Below are 18,536 nucleotides of genomic sequence, written 5' to 3'. Positions count from 1 at the left end.
TTCAATTACAGTTGACCCATTTTTTTCCCCAGTGCTCCCCACTACTCAGCCCACCCCTTCTCCCACAATCATATCCCTCCCCATTGTCTATGTCCATGAGTCATTTATACACGTTCCTTGACTAAACCCTTCCCTTACTTATCCCCCTTCTCTCCCTCCCCCTCCCCCCTATTGACTGTTATTCTGCTCCTCGTTCTATTTAGTTCATTTGTTTATGTTGTTCTTTAGTTTAGAGGACAATTTTCAAAAGGGATAATGTAAAGGACCAAATAAAGGATCTTAGAAAAAAATTTTTTTGAATAGCTCTTTAAAAAGATTTTGTAATCAAAGTAGTTTTAAAAATTACTTGATAATCTTGTGCAATTGATGTATATTCATTAATGCTTTTTATTGAGGTTTCGTAATACACAATCAATGATAAGTTAAAAATTCCTGTATAGGAAAGGTCTAAGTGACTATATCAGTTCAGTTGAGATATGATGCAAAGACAATTACAAAATTAATATTAATATTTTTCTTTTATTATGAATATTGCGTAAGCCACTTTAGTGTAGAATATTCTCTACATCACTTTTGTTGCTTTACTCCTTGACCAAGTTTATATTTCCTGGGATAGGTTTTTATTTAATGCCAATGATTTCATTAGGCAAAACCCTTAGGAATGCATTTAACAAAATAAAAAATCTTCCATTCACTTACTTGAACTCCAAAAGATTCATTCCATGGTGATAATCTCCCTGGACCATCTTTAACTTTGAGACTTGTTCAGAACTGGACGCCTCTATCTTTCCTAAGAGCTGTATTACCTAATGAAAGCACAGAAAGGAACTTTGTGTGTGTGTGAACAAAAGCACTCGCAGTTACATTAATTATACTTGATTCCTAAAGGAGCCAGGAAGCAGACTTGAGTATAAAACATGTTTTCATTTGAAAATATTTTTTTTCAAAGGAATAATTCAAGTGTTATAGAACTCTCTTCAGGGAAAGAATAGCAGAGGAGTATGTATTTGATTCTGCTATCTGTAATATTCTTTTGATGATAGGATACATAATGATATAACAAAAACATACTATTGACTTTAGTTTGTTTACCAATTTGTTAATTTGATTATTTCCTTTCTGTCTTCCAAGTTACAATGCAAACCACTATATTCTCTATCACCACTATCACCACAGTGCACATTAGATGGTTAATGGTAAATATTCACCAAATACTTATTGGATAGGTGTTTAAACGTACAGCTAGGGCCTGAGAAAAAACACACATGTGTGGCCTAAGACGAGGCTTCAGAAATTACCAGGTAGGAATCCCCAGTGAAATGACTTAGGGGTATATAAAGATGGGAAAACCAAGTTCCAGTCCTGGAAGTTTGGCGAAGAGTCCCACCTCCAATGCCAGAAACACTGAGGATGTTCCTTTAGGGAAAAGGACTGGACTAGAGAATAGGAGATAGGAGGCAGAGTGGTAGCACATGATCATGCCTAAACTAATCACTGTCAAGGGAACTGAAACTACATGATTGACTTTGGCCAAACAGACTTCGGCTTCTGAAACAGATGGTTGTGTGGAGGAAAGCAGGCCCTTAACAAAGTCAGAGTTCTCTTAGAAAAGAATGAGGTGAATAATGGAAGAGTTTGAGTAGGTAAGTATTGGGTGAGTAACCAATAGCACATGAGTGACTATAGGAGATACATTTAAAACAGGCTATTAATAGGAGGCATACTTGCAGGATTGTTTTAACAGTAAAATAAGAAGCAAATACATGCCTGGCAAAAGCAAAGAAAAAAAAGTGGGCCGAGCAATATTATTAGATAAAATATTTTTCAAGGCCAAATACGTTAAACTGACAAAGATGGTAATTTTGAGATTAAAAGTACAATCGACAGTGAAAAATAGAGTTTTCAACCTATATTTATCTTATATATTGAACTAAAAAGAAACAGCTGAAGAACTATAAGGATAAACTAACAGAAATCATAAATTAGTGATTTTAAGTGGCTTTCTTGACTCTTAACTGGTAAAGTAAAACATAAATAAGGATATAGAAAGATATGAAAATACAAAGTTTATTTAATAGATTTTTATACCAATCTAACTTGCAAGCAGCAAAATTTATTCTTACCCAGTGCCCACTGAGCGTTTGCAATAACTAAGCACATGTGACTGTAAAGAAACTCAAATTATTCCAAAAGCAGAAAAAGCACAGACCATAACTCTAACTGTACTGCACTAAAATTAGAAATTAATGAGTATAAAGAAGCAAAAATATAATCATTCCAGTGTTTTACATGAAAAAGTGCCTCTCAGATCTCCTACTACAAGGAGCATAACGGGCCTAGGGCCTTGACTGTGGAGATTGAAACTCATCACCATGTATCAAAGCCAAGCTTTCTAATGGCTGCTCCCAGCCAATGGCTGAGTAGTATTCCTCTGATGCATGACTATGGCCTCAAGGAACTTGATGACACTTTGTTAGCATGGCATGGCAGTCTAAGAACTTCCTCCCCACTCTTGTCACAGAAGTCAGGTCTGTATTGCAGTCTGATGGCTCTCTCCACCTCCTCCATCTCCCTCTCCATTTTCCTTCAGTTTTTTCTCTCTCAGTAAATCTCTTGCGCATCTAATTTCTTAATGGCATTTACTTCTCACAGGACTAACACAAGTGTCAAAGAATAAGTCAACTTTGCAATCGTAATTTACTTAGGAAAAAATAATGAGCACGTTACATATCCAAAGGACACAGAACAACTATAAGGTCGATTTGTGGCATTAAATGCGCCCATAATTATACAAAGCAGAACGAAGCTATATAAACTAGTTAATCATTTCACGAAGTTAAAAAGAGAATAATAAACCTAACCAAAAGAAAGCATGATAAAGAAGCTGACAAATTGAGGAAGGCAAAAAGGCTCCACAGAGATATCCGTGTCCTCATCTGTGGCACCTGTGATATGTTAGATGGCCAAAGGGATCTGCAGCTGTGATTAAGGTTACAGACCTCAAAATAGGGAGATTATGCTATCTTATTTAAGTGGCCCAATCGAGTCAGATGAGCCCCTAAAAGCAGAGAATGTTCTCTAGCTGGAGTCAGAGAGATTTGAGGTGTGAGATGAACTTGATATGTTGTTGCTGGAGAGAGGTCCCATAGAAAACGCAGCAAAGGGGGTAAGTAGTTGGAGTGAGGTTAGTCCCCAACTGACAGTCCTGCAACTGCAGGAACCTGAATTTGCCCAAAAACTAATGAATAAGCCTAGAAGGGGTACATCCCAGTCCCTTCCCGGAAGGAACCCAGCCCTGCTGACAGCTGACTCAGCCCTGTGAGATCCTCAGCGGAGTGTCCAGATTGACCCTCCCAGTCTCCTGACCTACAAAACCCAAGATAATACATTTGCTTTGTTATAAACCTCTAGGTATGAGGTGGTTTGTTATGGCAGCAATATAGGACTAATATACAAACTTAAGAAAATTAAGAAAGAGAAAAAAATGAATTATTGTGTAAATTCAAGGGATGTTTCTTTGAAAAGTTAATAAGCAAGGTTTATCCTGTTCTAAACATGAAGAAAAAACAACATTAAAATTAGGGATAAGAAAAGATGGAGTATTTATAAATAACTAGTAGTTATAAATAACTATGATTCAAATAACATAGCAAAAACATTCATAAAGCTGAAATTATAGATGAAAAGGAAACTCGATAATATTGAGACTTTAATTTACCTTTCTCAGTCCAAGACAGTAGGAGAACAAAAAATAAGGATAAGAAGACCTAACTAATAAGCTATGTTTTATAGATTTCAACTGAACTTCATCCCCTAAATATACCGTATATTCATTCTTTTAGAAAACATACAAAATTTTATTCTTCAGTCACAAAACACTTCCAAAATATTCCAAAAACTAAAGCCTGTATATACAACAAATTTTAATTTCAATGAAATAAAATTAAAAATGAATACTAGTATAAAAGAGCATAAAGTTCTTAACTCGGTGGAAAAACCAACAATAATAACTCCTCTTAACTAATCAATCAAAAAGTACAATATGCAATTGCAAAATTCCTAGAAACAGTAGAGAATATTACATATCAAACCCTAGGGGATATAGGATTAAATGAATACTCATGGAAAATTCACAGTTATAAATGATTATATCAGTAAAAAATAAAGAACACAAATACAATATGGTTAAAAAAATGAATAGCAATATAAACTTGAGAGGAAAAAATAATACAGACAAAAGCTTAAATTGGTGGAATGGAAAGCAGAATTAAAAAAAAATTAAAAGACTGGCTCATTGGAGAATAATCAATATGATTGTTAAGGGACAACTAACATAACTAATCAAGAAAAAGAAAGAAAAGCACAAGTTAAACAACAAAACGGCAAGGGGAAAAGATAAAAGCAGAGTGGATTAAAACAATTCCTAAAAGTATTTTGCATAACTCTATGCCATTACATTTCAAAATCTGGGTGAGTAAATATTCTTCTTCAAGAAAAAGTAATTTACTAAAGCTGACCCTTGAAGAGATAGAATGTTTACACAGTCTAATTTTCACAGAAAAAAAGTTGAGCAAAGCCATCAGAAAACTCCCTTTTGTACCAAAGCATCAGGCCCAGATGTTTCAGACGCAAAGCTACCAAATCCTTAGAGATTGGAAAATTATCGTCGTCGTCGGCAGCCGTCCATCTCGAGAGACGATGGTGTAGCTTCTTAAGAGTCTATCTGCACCGCCGAGAATGGCTGTGCAGTCCGACTCGGGAGTGACACGGTATCTGTCTCCTCCCGTGTTGAATCGACATCTTGCGATGACGCTGAAGCTACAAAGCTACAGAGCCTGGGCAGGGTGATATGGAGGGTCTGCTGTTGCCCATGCAGCAGATCCCCCCTCTCTTCGCAGCTGAAGGGTCCAAGGGAAAGACAGAGTCAATACAGCTTGGCTTCAGGTGCGCCGCAGGAGTTGCCGGTGTTGACTACAACGTCAAACCGCCTTAGGGACTCCGGCTCCGGATTTTCTGTCGGGGTTTACTCCCTTAGCCTTTCCCCTGAAGAGGTATGCCGCAAGGCAGCAGAGGTTTTTTGGAGTCAGAGTTTTCCTTCTCTGATGTACCCTGACTGGAAGATCGAACCAGCGACACTTAGCTCGCAGGCCGACGCTCAATCCACTGAGCTAAACCAGCCAGGGCTGGAAAATTATAATGCCTTTTTAAATACGTTGTGTTGATTATGCTGTTGCAGTTGTCCCAATTTCTTTTCCCTTTGCTCCCCTCCACACAGCAACGCCTCTTCCTCCCCCTTAGTCCATGTCCATGGGTAATGCATATAAGCTCTTCTCAACATCCCCCTGTCTGTTCTGCACCCTACTACTATGCTTCTTAATTCCTGCACCATTTCCCTTCCTCTCCCTTCTTCCCCCTCCCAGCTGACCTCCCTACCCCATGCTCCCCATACCTATGATTCTGTTCACACTCTAGTTGCCTGCTTAGTTTGCTTTTGTTTCTATTCCCTAGCTTCTGTTGTTGATAGTTGTGATTCTGTTTTCATTTTAATGTTCATAGTTTTGATCTTCTTTTTCTTAAATAAGTCCCTTTGACATTTCATATAATAATGGCGGGGTGATGTTGAACTCCTTCAACTTTACCTTGTCTGGAAAGCACTTTCTCTGCCCTTTCATTCTAAATGATAGCTTTGCTGGATAGAGTAATCTTGGTTGTAGGTCCTTGCTTTTCATCACTTTGAATATTTCCTGCCAGTCCCTTTTTGCCTGCAAAGTTTCTTTTGAGAAATCAGCTGACAGTCTTATAGGTGCCCCTTTGTAGGTATATAATTCTCCTCTCATGCTGCTTTTAAGATTCTCTCTTTATCTTGAACCTTTGGCATTTTGATTATGTGTCTTGGTGTGGTCCTCCCTGGGTCTAATTTGTTTGGGACTCTCTGTGCTTTCCAGACCCATATGTCCATTTCCTTCCCCAAATTAGGGAAGTTTTTCTTCATTATTTTTTCACATAATTTTTCAATTTCTTGCTCTCCCTCTTCACCTTCTGGCACCCCTATGATTCAGATGTTGGCATGTTTAAAGCTATCCCAGAGGTTTCTAAGCCTCTTCTTATTTTTTTTTTTTTTCAATTCTCATTTCCTCGTCTGTACTGATTGTTTATTTCTCCTTTATGTTCCAATTTGTTGATTTGAACCCTGGTTTCCTTTCCTTCACCACTTGTTTCATGTGGATCTTCCTTCATTTTTCCCAGGATAGCCTTCCTTCTTTCCACACCCTGTTTCATCTTTTCCATCAAACCTGTGAAAATCTTTATCACCAATGCCTTAAACTGTGCACCTGTTAAGCTCTCTTATCTCCTCACCTGTTAGGTTCACTACATGCTTGTTGCTTAGTTGTGTCACTGGGACCTTGATCTGCCCACTCTTCTGAGCCGTACTTCTCTGTCTCCTCATCTTGGCAGTTTTCTGTATTTGCCTCTGTGATTTGGGTGCAGCTGTTGCACCTGTTACATTATAGGGGGCAGAGCCTTAGGTAATTGTTAGTGCTGGCGACTTGTTTCACTGCATTTTGGTGCTGTATGTGGGGGAGGGGTCTGAGAGGGAACAGTGCCAGTTGCTGCTGCTTTTCCAGGCACTTTTCCCCTTCCTGTACTAAGCAGGCTGCCTCCTTTTTGAGACTAGTAACTTCTTCCTCCGCCCCAACCACCAATGGCTTTCACAGTCAGAAGCAGTGTGGCTCTATTTTCCCCCGTGCTGGAACTGCAAGATACCTGGTCTGGTCTGGGGCTGGGATCCGTCTGATTTGGGACTGGGATTGCTTCTCAGATTTAAGCTGTATGACTGTGTTCTTTGCCATGGCTATCGTTGCTGTACTGCTAGCCGTGCCTGTCAGCCGAGCACCTGCCCGCTGAGCCCCGCCAAGCACCGCCCCCACAGCCACTGCTCCACTCCTCATTCTCTCCTTCCGGGCTCTGCCCCTCCTACCTTTCTGGCTGATTATTTCTTCTTTATTTCTTTGCTGAACTTCCCTGTAGTTTCACTTTTCTGGGTTTTCTGGGATTTTTTTTTTTGTTTTTGTTTTAGTTTTAGTTTTGAAGTGGCTGTAAATTTCTTCGTAGTTGTGAGGAGACTCAGCATGTATATTTATGCCTCCATCTTGGCCAGAAGTGTATAATGTTTTTAAAATTGTCTTAGAGCATACAAAAAGAAGAGAAACTTCAAAATTATTGTTATAAAGTCAGTATAATATTAATTCCAAAAATCTGAAAATGTTGAACAAAAACCCTAGATACTAATTTTAGTTATAAACATTGATCAACATTTTAAAATAAAATATCAGCAAACAGTATCCTACAGCAGAATAAAAATATAATCGAGTGCAATTTAAAAAAAAGGTAAAGATGGTTTATATATTTATATAAATAATTATGCTAGTAAAACTGAGGAGAAAAGTAATATGATTATCTTCACAAATTCTGTAAAGGCATTTGATAACATTCATAACAATTTCTGATTTTTAAAAGAAACCTCAATAAAATAGGAAAATGCGTGTATTAAACATGTTTATTGAGGAACTTTCCCATTGTAAGGGAAACCGTGGGGACATTTCTGTTAAAATCAGGAACAAAGCAGGATGCCCACCATCCTGCTATACTATTTAATATTACACTGGAGTTATTAATAAAAGCAGTTAGGAAAGGGAGAGAAAATATTTGTATGAAGATAGAAGAAGATGAGGTAAAATTATTTTAAAATCATATGAGTGTGTGCTTGGAAAACAAACAAATATTTTTTAAAAAACAACTGAAAAATTACTATCATCAAGAAGAAAATTCACTAAGTTAGTGTAGTATAAAGTTTATATGGCCTTCATAAAATACAACCAACAACCAGTTTATTATAATTACCATTATAATAAACTAAAGAAATAAAATTTTGAAATGTATTTAAGAAGAAATGATGTCAAACTATATGAGGAAAATTTGAAACTCCTCCTGAAGGATATAAAAGCAAACCTTGAACAAATGGGAAATATTATGTTTGTAGATAGAACATTAACCATTATGACTATGTCAATGTGAAAGTTACATTATAAATTTAATATTATTTTAGTAAAAATTAATGCAGAGTTTATTTGTTGATTTATTTTCTGGAATTAGGTTGATTTTAAAATAATATGCAAAAACAATTATCACCAGGAAAAGGGAAAAAATAAAACAATGGAAGGGATAGCCTTACCAGATGTTAAAAATATTACAAGGTTTCAATAATAAAAATAATAAGTAAGACACATCCTATACTAGGAAAAACTCCAGTGAGTCAAGTACTTAAGTAAGAATAATAAAGCATTGAAAATGCTTGAAGAAAATAGCAATTCTGTTAATCAAGTCTTTATGTGGAAAGCTCTTTGTAACTATGAATTAAATTCCAGAAGCCACAGTAGAAAAGAGTGATAAATTCAGCTACAAATAGAGAACATATGCATGTCAAAAGACAATGACAAACTGGGCAAATGTATTTGCAGCTCATATCATAAAGGGCTCCTAGAAATTGAGAAGAAAAAGAAAAATAGGCCAATAGGGAAGTGGATGAAAGACATGAACAGACTGCTCACTGAAAAGGAAAACAAACAAACCAAATAGCTCTTAAATATATGAAAGGGTGCTCAACCCCATTCATAACAAGAAAGCTAATCAAAACAGATTCTGTCTTTTCTTATAAGAATGGCAAAATTTAAAAGTCAAACAATATTATTGGTGAGGCAATGGGACTAGAGAACATTTTACTCATTGCTGGTGGCTCTGCGATATGGTAAAAGTCCTGCAGGGAACAAGATCTTTCAAAATAACACACACAGGTAGCTTTAACCCAGCAATCCCATTCCTGATGTTTATCTAGTAGGCATACCTACATATACACAAATGCCATAAGTGCAAGGTTATACATTGCAGCATTGTTTGAAAGACCAAAATATTGAAAGCAATCAAATGTCCCTCATGACAGACTGGTGAAATGAACTATTACATACAGAGGAAGAGCATGTGGTTGTTTAAAACGAATGAATAAGCTCTCCTGGTCATGATTTGGTGAATTTCCAGGACATATTTGTCCATGTAAACAGAAGAGATAAATGCATTGTAACATATATAATAGACTATCTTGTGTAATAAAGGAGAAAAGAATATATATTTGCATTGGCTTGTATCTGCATAAAGTACACTGACTGGTACAAATGATTACCTATGAGAGACATGAAAGAATGTGATGATTGGGAATCAGGTAGGAGTGAAAAATTTCAGGGTATATTGTCTTATATAGTTTTGATTTTTGAACCATATTTATGCATTACCTGTTTAAAAAAAAAAAACTAAGTAGAGAGAGAAACTATTGTCCAATGTCACTTCACTTTTGAACTTAGATACAGAATTAAGTAGTACCAATGACTGCATAGCTATTATTACAGCAATGCAAGAATGTTTTTCAGTATTGCGAAATGTATTAACATAGCATGTAAGAAGGCCAAAGAAGTAAACAAACAAAGCCAAACAAAAACCCACCAATGTGGTGATTTAGACATTCTTTGATGTCTAAAAAACATTTGATAAAATGCAATGGTCAGTCCTAATAAAAACTAAGTAGTAATTGATGGATACTTTCTTAACATGATTAAAAATATGGCAAATCAGCAGACAACAAAAGCATTTCCAGTATAATCAGGAGCCAGATAAGGTTGCCTTCTGTGGCAACTTTTATTTAACGATGTTCTGGAAGTTATAGTCAAAGCCTTTAAAAAAAGAAATGAGGTTATTAAATCAGAAAACCAGAGATAAAATTGTCATAATTTGTTGTTAACACAATTGAATACCTTGAAAAACCAAGAGAAGCAACACAAAGCTATTAGGACTAAGGTGGGTGCCCAGTGGGCTGAGCAAGCAGAGCCTCATGAGATTGGAGTAAACTGTGCACAGCCGTAATGCTCTGTCCCTGTGAACCTTCTTCTCTTGATAAACTGCCTCCCTGAAACCAATAACCAAACACCAGATTTTCATCTTCCCCAGCTCTCAAAGAATTTCCACTTCATTCTGCTCAAATGACTTCTGCTGAGATGTGCTTATGTCACATAAGGCATGTGACAAAAGTGGCCACAGAGGACTTTGCATTGGCTCTTTTAGTCAAACCACTAATGCATGAGAAAGAGGAGAGACATTTTAGTCAGAAAAGAATGAGAAGATGTAGGCTATGCAATACCTGAGTGAGTGGGGACCCCCTTTGGGTAGTTCAGTATCACTGGGTATAAAGGGTGGGCTAAAGAGGTAAGCAGGGGCCAGTGTAGTGATGGCGTTCAACAGCCAGGCCAATGATCTAGTACATTATTTTGTAAGAGACATAACCCATTGCAGGATGTAATGTGATCAATTCACATTTATGTTGGAACTTTAATAATAATAGCTACCATGGGGAAGTTCTTCTGCTAATAACATCTGGTCTATAGTTTTTGAGGGGAACCCAGAGAGGAAGGAAGCAATGGCAACAGTGAAATCAAGTGGCATACTTGATTGGGTGGGTGCACTGGAGCATAGGAAGCACTCATTAAATATGTGTTGATTGAACTGACAGTATTCATGGTGCTTATGCATGAGCTGTCATATTTAAACCCTTTGGAAGAAAAGAGTTCTTTTGAATAGTTACCACTTGACTGGGCATTTTGATAAGCTATAATGATCTTCAGGCAGTAACACATAATATGAGTTCCATCTGTTTTCAGTTACCTTCATATCCAAGTTCTTAGAAACAGTTTCTAGGGAAGACATGAGCTCTTGAATTGTTTTTTCAATTTGTCGGTACTCATGCCTGATGAAATGAATGTCTCCAGAAAGCTTCACAATGCTGGAATCACATCTAGTGGCAAGATTGAAATTGGTTGTGAGATCAATAGGCTCAAAACATTTTTATTACTATGGTAGGATCTGTGCATTTACTTGATGGCAGATGTTCTAAAGTTCTTTGAATAAAGAGTTGGTAGATAGATGTAGGAGCATAGGACTCTCCTTCATTTTCCTCTTCTTGATGTGAGAAAAACCAGATTGGATACTCTGGCTCAAACCAGAGAACTGAGTTGGGTTAGGTGAAAACATTGGGGGAAATTGGGAGGAAATTTTAGATTCTCGGTCTAATATGTTAATTCAGTCATAGGAGTGCCAACAGGTTTTCATGTTTGAGAATATTCCCTGCTGCCTATGGTTAAGCAAAATTGAAAATTTTTCCTCTTCTATATCACATTATAGATACCCTTTCCTCCCATTAACTTATTCCCGTGGTTCCCAGATTTTTCATTCTCCCTCAGCTAGTAAAGTGTCTAGGCCCACCTAAATCTTCCAACCCATTTTCAAAACAAAATTTATCTCCTTTTACCGCAATCAAAACTCTTGTTCCTTGAGTGGTCTCAGTCAAATGTTGTCTTGTATTAGGAAAATAATTCACACTAACATGTGAATGGAGCTTTGGCCCATAAAGTTGCATTTGGTATTTGAAGGAAGGAACTCAAGTGGAGTGGGGCTGGAGTTAAGATCAAATGTCTTCCCAGCATGTCAGGGAACCCCACCCATTACCACCACTCATGGCCTCTTTTGGGGAGAGCAGCTTGCACACTGGATTGACCATGAGTTTCAGTACACTCATATATGTGTGAAAGATAGGATGGAGAGCTCTGATTGGGCTGTGTTTTTGTATGCAAGTTGTCAGAGATCATTTTGAAGTTTGTCATTTAATGAAGTAATTCTTTTGACTGTCATAGCATGTATTAAGAACCACATTTTCATGTTAAGTGCTATAAATATTGTTTGTTTTATGACTGTTAACATTTTTTAGGATCCAGAAATACATTTTACTTGTTTAGGACTTTTGATGTCAATGCTGAGCCAAAGGTAAGTTGGTAATTTTTCCTGAGTAGTCCATTGAAGAGATACCAGGGGACTGTGGTTGGGGAGTGAGGAGATTGCTGGAGAAAAAAAAATTGGAATTGATCTAATCAAACGGGAGCTGGATGGTATACACCAAAGTCATGGGCAAAACCCATTTCACACATTTGTATATGTAAAATGTTCTTGTCAGAAAAATCTCTATTGTTGGTTAGAATATTATGTAAGTCTACATTAGGACCCCCAAAGACTACACATGAGTGGTTGCTGCTACCACTTCCTGACACCTTCCGCCCAGCTCCCACATTGATTCCTACCCTCTGGGACAGCTGGTCCGTGCATTTGTAGGCTGGTAGTTAAGAATTTGGTCTCTGGTGTCAGATAGACTAGTCTTTGAAACTGGTTTCTGCTGCTTCCTAGGTTTGTGATCTGGGACAAACTTTTTAACTTCTATGAGAGGATAGTGATGCATATAGTTACCACTAGGTAACTATAGCAGTTGCCAGACACAGGCAACTTTGTGAATGCTGTCTCCTGCAGTGCTGTGAGGTCAACCTTCCAACCTAAGTAGCTGTCCTGAATAACATTACTTCACAGCGTTATTTAAGGATGAAAGGAGGTAATGAATGCAAAGCACTTAGTCAGTACCTGGCCCAGAGAAGGCACCAAAACAAGGTCAACCATTATTAGTTATTTATACAGCTTCGGAGTTGTTGGCCTATGCATTTTCACCTCCTGACCAACCCAGGCTCCTCATCCCGCTGAAGTCAAGGATTCGTGGTTTTTCAAAGCTTGCACCCTGTATTTCAAAAGGAAGCTTCTCATTCTCCCCTTCTCTCCTTCTGTGGAGTAATTTTATTGTTTCTTTTAAATTAACATGTGTTCATTATAAAAAATTTCATATAATACAAAAACAAAAAACAAGAGAGTTAACATCATCCCAAATCCCATTTTTCAGAAATAATAATTCAGAAATAAATACATATGGAATGATAACCAAATATTATGGACACACACACAGAGATGGGAGGAAGTTAGAAATACTGTGAAGATAATTTTATAATATTTGTATTGTTATACATACAATTTTAGTTTAAAATGTTATGTATAGATATATACACACAGATATATATATATACATATATATATATATATGTATGTATAGGTATACACAGACACAGATGGAAGGAAATTAGAAATACTATAAAAATAATTTTAGAATATTCGTATTGTTATACATGCAATTTTAGTCTAATGTTAGATTGAATTTTAATTTAGTTTATCCTAAGTAAAGGTACCTGTAGTGAAAAATGAAAAAAAATGTTGAACTTGAGATTTTATATATATATATGTGCTTATATATGTATAGATATACATATATACACACATACATATATTTCTTCACTACAAGAGATACTTGTTTCTAAAAAAGAAGTTATAAAAAGCTATCACACATTGGAATAAGGCTTTTTACACCTACCATTTTAACTTTAGACATTATTTATTGACCATATGCCCAAAATTGAGGAAATAGGTTTATATACTTGTTTTTGCAAAAGTTTTTGCTTCATATTCTGCTGCTTTTAAAATGTCAAGTTATATGACATTTACACAGTGTTCTGTAACTAGATTTCCCACTGTTATTTAATCTTCATTCTACATTTAGACTCTGTGTTCATTGATAGTCCTCTTAAACCATGAGGTCCTTCCTGATAACTTTATTTCAATATATTTCTTGGTTGGCCAGATTTTGCCACACGAATTGCAAAAGAAGGAGTTAGGAGTGTTAGAATCTTGAAGTTCTTGAGCTCTTGAGAATGCCTGTCTGTTCTCTGATATTTGAAAGGTATCTAGGTTAAGATAACATCACTGGATCACTTTTTCTTTTGTTCAGAATGTGACAGGTGTTGCTTCATTGTTTTCTGGCACTGATTAAGGTGGAGAAATCTGAGGTGACTACATTTTTTCCTTGTTTCATGTGATCTGTTTTGCCTACGTAAAATGTCTAATGATTTTTTTCTTGATGTTCAGTGACTTCACCCAGGATATCTTGCTTTAATTTTTCTTATGGTTTTTCTGGCATTAGAGTTTTTTGTTTTGTTTTTTAGCTACAAATTCAAATCTCTTATAGCCTTGATATTTTCTTTTTGATGGATTTATTGTTCTGCTTCTTGAGGAGCTCCTTTTATTAGGTGTCTATGTTGAATGAGTTTTACTTGTCTGTCATACACCTTATTTCTCTACAAGCATTTTTATATTGAAAAGCATTTTCATTTTGTGTCGTTTGCTTGAAATTACAAAATATTAACTCTTTACCTTTGTTTGTATTTATTCTGTTTGGGGCGTTTCTAAAGTATCCATAGATTTAATCTATGTAATACTTTAATTTTTTTCTTTTGCCTTATTCCTGAGCAAGTTGTTTACCTATTTCCTTCTGTTATTGGATAATCTCTTTTTGGATGAAAGCCTTTTATTTCATATTTTTATTAAAGTAAAATATGCCTATAGTTTAAAAGTCAGCAATAACTAAAAGGCTAACAATAATAGTGGCTTCTTGCTCTGCCTCTCAATTCTTTTCCCTAGAGGCAAGTGCCCACATTTATTCGTAGTTTCAGAGGATCCTAATACAGACAACTCCTAAGCCTGCTGAGAATTTGTGGTGTAAAACTAAGTCATTTTCAACTTATCTTCCAGCTTTAAAATTGGTTTTATTATGTCAGTAAGTCAGTTTCCACATGTCCATCTGTTTTCTAGCTTCCAAGATTTCTGTGCTGATAACTCTGATCTTTGTGGGTTGATGTTTTATAAAGAAAATCTGTTTACTATAGATTTGGTGGGGTTTTGGAGGAAGCAAAATTATATGTAACTGCTCAAACTGCAATTTTTAATGTTTCTTTTACTCTTAAATTTCTTCGAAACCATGAGAACCTTTTATTTGAACTCTTCCTGTGTTTCTCTGGGTAATTCCTCCCATAAGGTGTATTCATCAGCCTTACATTTTTATCAGTCTTTATATATATATCAGTCAATCAATCATCTATCTATCCATCCATCCATCCATCCGTAGATGGTGGTGGTGGTGATTCTTATGCACAGGCTAGATTCTTCCTAACTACCACTTTTAACTTTTTTGAATGGTTCTGGCTATCTGCAGATGAGTGAATATGAGCTTGGCAGAGAGTAAATCATGTCTTCTACTCAGGCTTGTCCGAGTCAAAATCTATGATTCCCTTAGGTGGGTGGTGATAGGGCACACCTTCCCATTTTTTTTTTTTTTCCAAAACCAGATTGTGTATCTCACAGTAAATCATTTTCTGTTGTGACACTTTTGCCTCCTCTTCTTCTTCACCCTGTTGCACTTCATCCAGTTTTTCTCAGGTTTGAATCGGCAAGGAGGGATGTCCTAGATGATAAATAACATGCTTGCATCTTCAGCTACACTTCCCCAGCTTTTTGTGTTGCTGATCTGAATCTCTAAAGGGCGTCTTATCTCTCCTGTGACCCAGTTAAGACCCTAGGTAGTAGTGCTCCATTCAAATTATTTGGGCTACACTTTTCAGGATTATGACTCTTGTTTTGAAGGAAATCATTATGTTTAATATCACAGTATTTGGTAAGTGTGCTCTTGGGGCCATCAGTTGTGGCAACATCCATATTAAATATATATTACATTTGTTTTCCTTTTATTTTTAATTGGCATTAAGACATCTCAAGTGAGAAGAGAGAAATAAAAGTATCTTTTTTTTCTACTATCTTTAACCAAAAGTCCCCACTCTTTGCCTTTGAAAATTTGATAATATTCATAATATCATTATTGTTTCTTCAAAGGAGGTGACTTCTGTTTTTAATCACATATCAATACAGTTTGCCATTTTTTCATATGCAGGTCTGTCTTGGGGTCCCAAATAGCTGAAGGTGGCTAGAGGGTTGGTCTCCTCTAGCTGCTGCTACAGAATTTGAGCCAGAGCCACCCCAGGGGCCCTTTACATGCTCGCCTCTTCCTTTTTGCAGTAAGGCTAATCTATTGAATAGGGTAGAGGGTGTAGGAAGGGGTCAGACAACTCAGGCATTATTATAAGTAAAATATGCTAGACATGGAAAGACAAAAACTGCATGGTCTCATATATGGAATCTAAAGAAGTTAAATACATAGAATCAGAGAATAGAACAGTGGTTTTCAGGGGTGAGGAGGTTGGAAAAATGAGAAGGTACTTTCATTTTCATGAGATGGTCAAAGGGTACAAAGTTGCAGTTAGGTAGGATTAGAAAGTCTAGAGATCCAATGTACAGCCTGATGAGTACATTTAATACCGTACTGAAGAATGGAAATGTGCTAAGAGTAAGTTTCAGGGACTTTATTCATACACACAAAAAAAGGTAACGATGTGAGGAGAAGATCTTTTAAGTAGTTTGACTGTAGTATTCATTTTATGATGTATATGTATATCAAATCATCAGGTTGTACACCTTAAATATATATAATTTTTATTAAGAAAAAAAAGAACTGGAGTAGATCAAAGAGAGTTGCATGTCTTCTTGATGTTATTTCATTCATCTCTTGCTTTTATTCATCTGTTTATTATTTTGCCCTGTATATAAGACAGGATTTACAAGAATAAAATAATAGGTTTGTAAGTATATAGTTTGCAGGAAGAAATAAATGGTTGGAGTGTCATCAGTACACCACCAAACTGAATCAAGTTCTAAACTTCATTCAAAACAGATGTTTGCTGTTTATCTTCTTTGCAAAATCATGGCACATCTAAGTAGAGTGTTAGTGTTTGTTTTCTTATCTTGCTCCATAACTTACACAAATATATAATTCTTGTATGTATCAAATATCAGATATAATTAGGTAGGAATTTAATATATTCTAGAACTACACAATATATTTATATATAATCTAATTAATTATGTATGTATATATGTATGTATGTGTGTGTGTGTGTATGTACAGGTATCAATCCTGCAGATTGGGTTTCCCTTATGTCTGTGTTGTGTATTACCTTCTCTGAACTCTCGTGGCTGGTGCTTAGTGTAGGCTCTTAACATTTCTTACCTTTTCTGCTGCAATAGGCTTCCTTTCATCTTCATGCCTTCTTCCTGTACCCCACAAATCAGTTACCACAAGAATGTCACTAAATATGATATACCATCCATTTACTTAAAATCTCCCTGTGGCTATTTATAACCTTCTACATAAAGTTCAAAGTCTTTACCTTGGCCTATGAGATCCCTCAATACCCAACTCTGGACCACTTCTCTAGCTTTATCTCCCCATCTCCCAACTCTCCCTAAATGCAAATCCCAAAATATCAGGACTAAAATACTCTTCTCACAGGTAGGCCCTTGAATATATTACAATAACTCATCCTTAGTTCTTTGGAACATATTATTCCTTCTATGTAAAATAGCTTTCCCACTCTTGTCTAGCCAACTGCTACCTAAATCATTCAAAACTCATCTCAATTGTCACCTCCTCCAGGAGGCCTCCCCTAAGCCCTGGTCTGGTTGGGAAATTCTCATGGCACACATGCTCTCACTATAGTGTGCACCTCATTGCTTATATTTGTGACTTTGTTTTTTCAGTTAGACTATAAACAGCTATAGAAAGGGGACTGGGTTGCTGAATCCCTGAATGCTAGCACACTGCCTGGCATGTAAGTGCTTACTATTGGGTTGGCCAAAAAGTCCATATGGTTTTTTCCATAAGATAAAAGACACATTTTCCATTTTCAACAATAACTTTATTGATTTGGATGTTTTGAGTATGTTGACTGTCTCTAGTGGGTAGAGGCCGGAGATGCTGCTAAACATCTTCCAATGCATAAGATAGTCCCACAGCAAAAAATTATTTGGCCAAAATGTCAATAGTACCAAGGAACTTCACAAAACACTTTTGACAGTTTGATCAGTCATAGCACCTTATTTGTACACTGCACAAATTTTTTGTGTGTGTGTTTCAGTTGCATTTTTATCTTTCTTGGAATAATAAAGCATGATATGCTGAAAACGTGTACTTTTTCTTATCTTCAATATTAAAATGGCTACACAAAAATTCACCAATTTTGATAAGTTTTTTAAATGCATGCTGATATGACAGCTATCACAATCTAACAAAATTGTTCTGGATGAAGTTAAAGACAACTAAGTGCTACTAGAGCCATTGTATGGAAAAAAAACCATAATGGACTTTTTGGCCAACCCAATAATTTTTGTTGAATTATCAATTCTTATTTGGTCACTAATATTTCAGAGTGATTAACAAGATGGAGGTAGGGGTGATCCAGAAGTGAGGGAAGAGGTGCTGGAAGAAGTTAGAGAGATGGGAAGGTGTTCAAGGTCAGCCATTCACAAGTCATCTTTGATGTTTCTACCAGAATGGTCCTGCTATTATTGTTAGTACCTACAGATGTTTACTGAACTGTATACCATTAGTTCTTTTATTTAGAAATCTCATACATAAGATGTTATTTAAAATTTTATCGAATGGCAGTAGATCAATTCTGTTAAACTTTTACATGTAATTCTTGTGTATTTTAAATGTTTAATCAGAATCTGATAACCTCTAGTGATTGTGTATGTGTTTATGAGGGGGTGTCTCAGCATGGATGTTGGCATTT

The 18,536-nt window shown here is 36.2% G+C and overlaps 1 protein-coding gene across 1 annotated transcript in view; it reads right to left on the bottom strand.

The window, feature by feature from the left end:
• FAM81B (family with sequence similarity 81 member B) overlaps nucleotides 1-18,536 on the bottom strand; it is a 49,858-nt gene that overhangs the window by 11,107 nt on the left and 20,215 nt on the right. Inside the window, exons 4-5 of the mRNA XM_090279002.1 lie at nucleotides 10,765-10,894; nucleotides 700-806 (exon numbers count right to left, since the gene is read on the bottom strand). Coding sequence (XP_090135128.1) covers nucleotides 700-806; nucleotides 10,765-10,894 — 237 coding nt within the window. The remainder of the gene's footprint in view (nucleotides 1-699; nucleotides 807-10,764; nucleotides 10,895-18,536) is intronic.

The sequence above is a fragment of the Furipterus horrens genome, unplaced genomic scaffold (genome assembly GCF_987537825.1).
Source record: "Furipterus horrens unplaced genomic scaffold, mFurHor1.1.pri manual_scaffold_5, whole genome shotgun sequence".
Classification (NCBI taxonomy): Eukaryota; Metazoa; Chordata; class Mammalia; order Chiroptera; family Furipteridae; genus Furipterus; species Furipterus horrens.
The sequence above is the reverse complement of the archived record's forward strand: the minus strand, read 5'-3'. Positions and strand labels throughout refer to the sequence as shown.